The following is a 10395-nucleotide window of genomic DNA, read 5'->3' on the forward strand; positions in this document are numbered from 1 at the left end:
CAAACATTCTCTGTATATTAATATTGATAAACATTTATATATTCCCGTCATAGAATACAAATATATCTGTATAAAAATGGTGTTAAATGAATAATATTCTCCGTTTGTTGTGTGCAAGGCTGCCTTAAATAGATGGAGTCATTTGTTTTCATTTCATTATAGCCTATTAGTCTGAGGCGGCACTGACAAAACATAGTTATTTTAAAACTCATGTATCTCGTTAAATATCAGTCCTATCAAAATTTTGCATAGAATAAAACTTATCGGAACTCGTTTTTAAGGAAACTTTTGTTATGTAATATTTTTCATGAAAATCAATAATAAGCGAGATATTGCGATTTAATTCAGGCCTCCTTATAACCCCCCTTTTAAAGAAAGTATTTTGAATGCCATTTAGCCTAAAATCTAAGTTGGACCCAATTTAATTTACATATCAATTTTCATAGAAATCAGTTCAGCCATTATCACGTCAAAAGGTAACAAACATCAAGACAGACAGACATACAAACAACAATTTCAGAAACTCGATTTTTGGTCTCAGGATAGTTAATATATTATACTTGTTAACACCAATTATTCTTGAAAAATCGAAAATTACCAGAAAAATTTTGGTTACAGATTTATTAATAGTGTAGATTATTATAGTGGCATTTCACTATTGAATTTTACACAACATCCAACAGTATTCATTCGACTTTCGAATGTCTTCCCTGTTAACTTATCGTTAATGATGTGATGTTTTGAAAGTCATTGTGCTGAGTGAAAGAAAGCAAAGAACGAGAATAAAGTATCAAGAAAATTCCGAAACTCCGAGGTAAAGCTCATACAATTTCCAGAGATCTTATTTTTTCGAAAAAATCCTTCAATAAGGAAGATGTACCTCTATATGAAGCAAAAGCTCTCACATTAGAAACCCTGCACACAATACATCCACCAAATTATTGGATTCATGTATATACAGATGGTTCCCTCACAGATCATGATGAAGGGGCTGGAGCAGGAGGAACTTGCCAGTTCTTTTCTTTCTACAAGAGTTGGCAAGCATACTGCAAATTATGATGGGGAGATAGATGCTACATATTTATACATCGCTCCACAATTTATTCAATTGGATACACCATTGCAAGAACATAGTCACATTATCAAACTCCAAAACAGCAATCCAGGCAATAGTACCAACAAATCACCCAAAAATGGAAAAATTAAAGAAATATATTCTATGATTAAATAAATTCAAAATCTAAATAAACACATAATTCTTCAGTGCATTCCTGTACATGCGGCATAAATGGGAATGAGAGGGCTGATTTATTAGCGAAAAAAGGATCCAAAATTGAACAGAACACAAGTCTAAATCTGTCCTATGAATCTGTCAAACGAATCATCAAAAGCAAGATCAACCACAATTACAATATTAAAATATATTCAAGTGTTAAAAGTAGTGTACGAAAGATTCAACATGGATTAAAATATTAGCAGAAAGTGAAAATGCCAAATGGAAAAATCTGTTGGAAAACACTAATCTAATCCCTGAACTTCCTCGAAATCTGCTATTGCTATGTTCAGGCTACTCACTGGCCATGATTGTTTAAGTAAATATCTCCACAGAATCGGTATACTGACTTCACCAAATTGTCTGTTATGCTGCGAGAAGTAGAAAATGGATATGAATCTTCTGGCAAGCTGCACAGCCCTTCAATTAGCTCAAGACATCACATCGAAATATTGGGAAGCACAACGGAGAATGACTTCATTGTTAAATCAAAAGCATTAGATACAGTCAATACATCAATTTTTCGAAAATCTGCGTGTGTTGGATAGTACAGAAATATCGAAGTATATTGAAAACCCTGCAAGTTCTGCAGAGCTCACGTCTCAGTGTCGTCATTTTGCTGGATCTCTGATAGTGAATATGAAATATGTGCAAGAATATTCTGGAGATGATCAGGATTATAAACAGGGGCGGCTTTTGAAGAGGGGCTGCGGAGCTGCAGCACCCCCAGACATTTGTGGCTCTTTTCTCGTTTTATATTGTGAAATGCATTTATTATACAGTCTCTATTTAGCAGCTCGAATCTTTTAAAAAAATTTCGCTCTCAATGACATGCACGCAATCGTTAGTGAAGTCACTTTCCTCCCCTGGTGCTGCCAGAGCGAAACCAGAGACAAGGACTATGGGTGAAGCCACTTCCTCCCCTGGAGCTGCCAGTCTCATCTTGGATGCTTTGCGCGTTAGTTTTACCCCTCCTCCCTGCTACCTCTGGCCGTGAATCCAGAGTTTCCAGGCACTGCAAAATTTGCAGCAGTTTGTCAGTAGCGCGCAGTTTTAAATATATTTTCTTTAATGTTGTGAGTATAACAAGTGCAACAATGTTTAATTCTGTACAATATTTACAGTCTATTCAGTTCAGTACCTTAACAATTCAGGAGAAAATGTGAAATTAAGTGCCCATCAGTTGAATCTCATAATGGAAAGAGCCGCTAAACATAATACAAAGGCTCGCATATTTTTTGCCAATTTATCCAGTATCCCTGCTTTCGTCTCTCGATCTCATACAGTCTGTATTAGATTAATGTATTTCAAAGACAATTCCATCAGCTGGGGCAACAAGATGGATTTAAAATAAGAACAGTAAATGTTGTTCATGAGAAGGAGCCATTGCTAGAATGTTTTCAAACCATAATGGAATCTGAAACATCTAACGTTACAATAAATGAGGCAAGCGCCCTGGTGCGTACTCTTGAATATCCTGAATTCAATTTCTGGCTCAGTTATTTTTTTAATTTATTGATGTATCATGTAGATATATTATACAACCAACTACTACATCGCCAGTTAGATATTTCTAAAGTTCAAATCTGTATAAAAAAAATTAAATTCACTCGCAACTGCTGGGGTTATATCAGCATCTCCGATGTGCTGGAATTTTGTCCGCAGGATTCTTTTAAATGCCTGTCTCATTTAAACACAACTTGCAGGATAAAGCGCATGGAACTAAGTTTTAAATAAAGTAAGTTGCTTGGTTTATTTTTGTATGCAGCCCCCCTTAATTCAACACCCACGAGCCGCCACTGATTATAAAGATTTAGTATTCATAACCTATATAGTTAGACTACATGAAAAAATGATAATATTTTCAGCATTCCTCAATATGAAAATTGCTATGAAAATTTTTTTGACATTGTTTGTGACCAGTGTCTCTAAAGAACATTTATTTCCCAAGTTAAAATTAATAAAAGATAAATCAAGAAATTGCACGGCATAACTAGGCTTAAATAATTTAAGTTTTATGAGTAATGAAAATAAAATTTGGCGGAGATTGATTTTGAAGACACAATTCACTATTTTACCTCCTCAAAGTGCCGAAAAGTTCCCCACTACCCTTACGTCGGTCACGTGTGTATCAGATTTATACGGGCATATGTTTTTCTACCGTAAATTTTTTAATTTCCATTGTTGGGGCTTTAATTGCAATACCTTCTTGTCTTCATACTTACTACAAGCCAGTGTCGCTCAACTGCTTTAGCTGTTAGGCTGTGTGAGGCTGCAAGCGTCTTGTATCAGATTGATACATTGCGACATACAGTGTAACTGAACCAGAGGCAAGTGTATAATTTAGAAGATACAGGTGATTTAAAGGGTGTCCTAAATTTAGTCTATAATAACAATATAAAGGACGAAAATCCTGCACTAAAAGAAGGTATTCAAGATGAAGATGCCACAGATGCGGAAGATGAGCCAGGAGAAGAAAGGATGGGTAATTCTGATTCCGAGGTGAGTGGAATTGATAAAGAACCTGATGTGAAGAGCAATTTATTTTATTTTGGCAAAGACAGTGCTACAAAAGAACCATCAAAGTCAACCACAGAACATCATCGCACGTCTTCCAGGGGTTTATTGGTGAGGCACAGCAAGCTAAATCAGCTATAGAATGTTAGAGTAACCTTTTTTCTAATGAAATGCTGCAACAAATTGTTGAGTACACAAACCAGTACATTCGTATTGAAGTTAGAACGTGAACGAGACCCAAATTATGCTGACCTGACTGAAATGTGAGCCTTTATAGGATTCCTATATATCGCAGGAACATTACATGCCAACAGTGAGATAATCTGATGGGTTTTATGGGTTTGAAGTACACTAAAGTTTAAATGTATGTCTTTCAGATCAGGTGACTTTGAAAAACAATCTGTTACGAGTACGGTATATCAAAAAAGTTTAGCTTATTTGGAAAAGTGGTTCTAATTTTATTCTTCTCTTCTCCAGCACTTCAGTGCTTTAGATTTAAAGTAATTCGTAACATTTGAAGGTTTTACAAATGTGAATGCAAATAATTGACAGATGGTGCTGAATTTTATGACGAATACACTGTACTTGATACAGTGTCCCAAGAACTAGTAATTAAATATATATGGCTGGCTCAGAAATGGGTGGAGTTTTTTTTAGTAAACCCAGCGGTAGCAGCCCCAATTTACTTCAAATAGTCAAATTTATTATATATATTCCCGTAAGAAAAGCTGCAGTTGAACATGTGTTCTCAATCATGAAAAACCTATGGAAAATGAGAGAAAAAGATGAAATGTAACAAAGTTTGAAAGTAAACTTATAATGTTGAACTATAGTGTAACTTGTATGGAGTTTTACTGGTTTGTCATCAATGAAAAACATATTTTGAAGGTAGCAACTAGTGATGAGAAATATACCTTCAAAAGACCACAGTATTAGCAGTAGAACAATTAAATTGCCTTTAATTGTTCTATTCATGTTCAAGTATTAAGTCCCCCCACTCCCACAAAGTATGTATCCATAGGTGTCCAGGCATTCCGACTTCAAAAGGTAGCAACCCTATACCAAGCATCACTACAGTATATCAACAAATTGTGCAGTGTTGATGGCTCTTATGTTTTCGGATCATATTGAAGTTGAAAAGTGATTAATTACATTTACATTCATGTGTTATATTATATTTTGCGATTGTAACGAAAGCTTTAACAAATAATACTGGATTGTTAGGAAATCCTTGTTTTCCAAATGTCACCAGCTTCTGGTTCTATTGGTGATAAAAATCAATCTGTAAAAAGTATTTTATGTTTAATATACATTTAAAAATCAATCTGTAAAAATATTTTATGTTTAATATACATTTATTGTTTGACTTGTTAAATCTCAGTACAAAGAAAGCAACAAACAAGTTAGCACCGACACCTCATACAGCACCGACTGCTGGTCTTACATTCACATGCCTCAGCAGAGATTAACAATCATGCAACGAGTCTGAGAGTAACATGTGATGAGCACGATGATCCCCTCCAGCTGTTATAGCTTATTTTATGAAACAAGATTTTGCTACTCATTGCAGCTCCCTAGATTCATCACAATGCTGGGTGGGCACTGGTTCCATACACTGCACTACTCGAAATTTCATGAGAAAATATCTTCCTTTCATGATGACTCGAACCACTGCTCATTTCATATTGCTAGTCTAAGATATATCGAGTTTGTGATGATTTTTAAATTTTACAAATGTGATTTGCAATTGGTTTTTCAGTAATCATATTGGTTATCTTGGTATGCAATCTATCCAAGAAGCAAGATTTGGGTGAATAAACAATAGCCTTAACATGTTCCCATAGAAAATATTCCAATAGGAACAAATTTGGTGAGCATGTTGTTCAAGAGATGGGCCATACCTCTTCTAGCAACATTTGGTTGACTTGAAAATTATAGCCTCACCTATACAATTTCACATTATGCACTATTTCATTTGGAATATGTTGTTGTTGGTCCAATGTCTGGGCACTTGACGATAAAGTAATTTATTATAGTGTACTCCAGTATTTTTATAGATTTCATTTTCTTGTAGCAGTGTTGTGCACCTTTCCTTGTGTTACGTCTTCATCTCTCCATTTATATCACACAATACATAGACAGATGTAGAGGAAATTCTTATCCTGTGTATCCTGTGCCAAACTATCATGATCTGTTATCAAACTGAACATCGCAAGGCTTCTTTCACAGATGGCCTTCCTGATCGTGATTCGTCATTGATGGTACCTGTTTCTTTAAACTTCATTCAGTTAGTTATTGAATTCCTATGTGCTATACAGAGTGTTTAAAAAATACGGGGCGTAATTTCAGGTATGTATTTCCCACATGTAGACAATCAAAATAGTTCATTACAACATGTGTCCGGAAATGCTTTATTTCCGAGTTATGGCCTTCACAACATTGAAATTCACCGGAACGTTTTTCTTTCCGCAGGTCGTTGCCGTCAAAGGAGACATTAAGAGGGCACTCTGACAGTTCATTCCAAGGCGAAGGTTACATTCGGTGTTGTGTAGGCGTTAGACTGTGCGACATGTATTCAAATCAAGAGCTGGCAGAGATACACTTCATGTACGGTAAGGCGGATGGCAATGCTGCGCTGGCTCGTCGTTTGTACCAGGAGAGGTACCCACAGCGACAATGTCCAGATCGGAAGACATTTGTACGTCTCCATTACCGTCTGTGCGAGCATGGAAAATTTAACTCTCCTGGTTTGGGAAGGGGACGACCAAGATCTACAACTCCAGAAGTACAGGAGGAGATTCTGGAGGCTGTGAACATGACTCCTTCTATCAGCACACGAAGGGTAGCGTTGCAAGTCAATGTTCCTCATACAACTGTCTGGAGACTGTTGAAAGAGTATCAATTGTATCCTTATCATTTGCAACGTGTACAGGCCCTGTCACCAGCAGATTACCCTGCACTAGTTAGGTTCTGTCAGTGGTTCTTGCAGCAGTGTGGTGTAAATCCGAACTTTCTTGCCTTAGTATTATTTACAGATGAAGCATAGTTCACATGAGATGGCATAACAAATTTCCACAATCAGCATGTATGGGCATATGAAAACCCACATGCAACTGTTCCATCTCATCACCAGATGCGGTTCTCCCTCAACATGTGGGCCGGTATCATTGGTGATCGATTAGTTGGACCCCATGTACTTGTAAACAGACTTACGGGGCAGGCATACACAAACTTCCTGGAAAACACCATACCTCATGTTTTAGAAGACACTCCACTGATCAATCGTCAACACATTCACTTCTTGCATGATGGCGCTCCTGCACACTTCAGTCTTACGGCTCGCCGGTACTTGGATCAAAGGTTTCCTGATCGATGGATAGGTAGAGGTGGCCCAATTGCTTGGCCTCCACGCTCACCTGATCTGAACCCTCTCGATTTCTACTTGTGGAGCCATTTAAAATCATTGGTTTATTCGTCTCCGGTGCCTGATTTGGAATCCCTTCAGAATCGAATTGTGGCATGTTCTGAGGACATACGCAATATTCCTGGAGTTTGGGATCGTGTTCGCAGGTCAATGAGACATCGATGTGAGGTATGTATTCAAGCAGGAGGTGGACATTTTGAACATCTTCTGTAATGACAACGACCTGCGGAAAGAAAAACGTTCCGGTGAATTTCAATGTTGCGAAGGCTATAACTCGGAAATGAAGCATTTCCGGACACATGTTGTAATGAATTATTTTGATTGTCTACAGGTGGGAAATACATACCTGAAATTATGCCCCGTATTATTTAAACACCCTGTATATTTCATTTTGAATCTTGTGTACACTACTTTTAACACTTGAATATATTTAATTGATTAGCTAGCGGACTTACTCGTGTTAATTATGTAAGATTTGTGTAGCTTACAGCTGTTTCAGCTGAAGATGGTGTGTGAAGCACTGAAACAGCTCTAAGCTGCACAAATCTTACATAATTAACACGAATAAGTCCGCTAGTTAATCAATTAATTAGCTATATATTTGTTGCACATAGCTCTTTGTATTCAAGTTATAGATCATAAGTCTGCTAAATACGACACACAGTTTGTTTTCCCTGCGATTGAAGAGAAGACTTGGAGAAGAAATTAAATTGATTATTATACTAATAATAGATCACTATCTCTACATACATAATCTTATCAGATTACCTTACTGTACCTGAAAATATGGGTAGTCCTAGATAAGGACTTTATAATAACTTTGAATGCGTGAGAAAGATTCAGCAATTTCATATTGCAGAAATGTAAAATGTTTACCATAGTTCCTTGTGTTTCAGGTTCTATGCTAAGAGATGTTTTCTATCTCTCATTGAAAATCTGGCAAAACATATGATCGTAGCAAGGGACTCTGTATTTCAAGAATGCATTCAATTCTTGGAACACTGCGAAGGTAAATAACACAGCATCGCTATTTTAACTATTGTCATATTAATTGATAATGTTGCCTTTAGCATTAAGAACTGTCCACAGGAAATGTCTTCACTGTTGACCTATGTGCCTTTTAAATTTGATAAAAGCTTTCTTTCATTTCAGCATATGGTAAAGACGTAAAGACAGTTATCGAACAGCCACTAGAAGAGTCACAACTCCATCAGGGAAAAAATACAGTCACCTATGAAGCCAGACTTCTCAAGGCTCTGCTCTTGCGTCTACAGATGTACTGACACAGTACCTACACTATAGTCTGGACTTGTGCGCAAAATACATCTTGGATGTAACATTGAACAACATGAAAATATATTACAAATAATAATAATAATAATAATAATAATAATAATAATAATAATAAAGTAATTTTCAGTGGCATTATGTTTTGGTCATGCACTCTTCTCTTCCTTTCTCTAAAAATATGCATGCTTCTATTCAGATTTTCTTGTTTAATTAAAATTCAGTTCAGATTTACAAAATTTACAAAGAAAGCAAGATTTTATTTCATGATAACTACCTACTTAAGGAAAATAGTAGATGTTACAACCCCACTATTTTCCATTTCTGTAATTTGTGGATGTCAGTAAAACATTGTGATGCAGGAAGAGGTGTTACCAACTTCCCCTCTTTTCATCTGAAGACGAAGATAGAGCCAATCTTTGGAACCTTGCAAATTCTTTATTTATTGGAAAAAATTCAATCTATACCTTTTCTTAACAATGCATCATTGCTTTCAGATCAACATTTTCACTGTATAAATGTTCTTCGTACATTGCATACAATTCTTTACTGAGAATGTTAGAATGATCTATTACAGTAGTAGAAAATAAAATAATTACTACAGTATGTATCCAAATTATAATTAAAACCATTTAAATTGCATATTTCAAGGATTGTATTGCATACATATCCATGCTCTATGATCAGTATAACAAAAATAAATATCGGTACCTGTATTTTCTCTCTTTTTTTTTTTTTCACTATCTACAATTACCTCCATTTCATTACCTGAATGGATGAAATAGCATGTTGATTTTATAGGCAGCAAGTCTGGTGTTAGATTCTCAAGGTCCAAAATCATGACTGACTTTTGGTCAAGAATACTGGGTGAACTGTAAGTAATATCATTAATTTCAGGGGGTTATTCTTTGAGATATTTCAAACAAAAAAGTTTAGTAAAATTTGGTCTGAAGAAATGTAACATTTTAAAATTCCTTTTCAGAATGAAGAGTTACATCTGTTCAGATCATTTTTGGACATTTAGAGGACAAATCTAAAATTCTTTCAGTCATTCACTAACATAATACACTGCTGTCTTAAATTTACTGAGCATATTGGGAATTAATTCAGTAGTTTTTCCAAAACATGCTATTAAATGTTTCATATAAAATATTTTTTTTTTAAAGAAGCAAAAACGAGCAAAACTGTATTAAACTTTTTTGTTTGAAATATCTCAAAGAACAACCTCTTAGAATTAATAACATTACTTACAGTTCACCTTATATAATGGAACTATAGGAGAGTGAAATTTATCAGAGAAAACCTGCTTACATTCGCAATTTACTCATTGAAATCCTGCTTACAACTATTAGGAATTAAACAGTTGCTATTGCTCAATTATTTCACATACGAAGGGAAGAAATGTTAAAAGACTATATCTTTTTCTAATGATATGTCAGATATGTTGTTATGGCTTCAGTAATTATCATACATCATGTAAAAAGTTCCATAAGTGATTTTTGCTGCGAAACATTGGTTTATGAGTCCATACCATTTTATGATTTCTTTTTTTTTTTTCTCTCAACTACAGAACCTTCTAAATAGATTGAATACAGTATAACCACAGTCTAGTATATACAGTCACGAAGCTCAATACGTAGTAAATATGCATACATAGATAGTTGCTAACCACTAGGATCGCTACTATCACCTCATTACAGACAATGCGAAATAATACTGGCACAGGCTATTGTTTCTAGCACCCTCACAACTCAAGCTTCGTGACTGTATATACTAGACTGTGGTATAACCAAAATAAATCCTATATAGACGTCCTATTGAAAGCAGCTTCACATCCACAGCACAATACACAGATTTTCACTAGAATCTCAGAATCACATCACAATTTTGTATG

At 35.4% G+C, this 10395-nt stretch overlaps 1 protein-coding gene across 4 annotated transcripts in view; it reads left to right on the forward strand.

The window, feature by feature from the left end:
* The window catches only part of Ttc30 (tetratricopeptide repeat domain 30), a 123359-nt gene extending 113301 nt beyond the window's left edge, over window positions 1–10058 (forward strand). For all 4 annotated transcript variants that reach the window (XM_069833635.1, XM_069833636.1, XM_069833637.1 and 1 more), the window contains 2 exons: window positions 8111–8223; window positions 8367–10058. In XM_069833635.1, coding sequence (XP_069689736.1) covers window positions 8111–8223; window positions 8367–8497 — 244 coding nt within the window. In that variant the 3' untranslated portion in view covers window positions 8498–10058. The remainder of the gene's footprint in view (window positions 1–8110; window positions 8224–8366) is intronic.
* The last annotated feature ends 337 nt before the right edge of the window (window positions 10059–10395 follow it).

Source organism: Periplaneta americana, chromosome 8 (genome assembly GCF_040183065.1).
Source record: "Periplaneta americana isolate PAMFEO1 chromosome 8, P.americana_PAMFEO1_priV1, whole genome shotgun sequence".
Lineage (NCBI taxonomy): Eukaryota > Metazoa > Arthropoda > Insecta > Blattodea > Blattidae > Periplaneta > Periplaneta americana.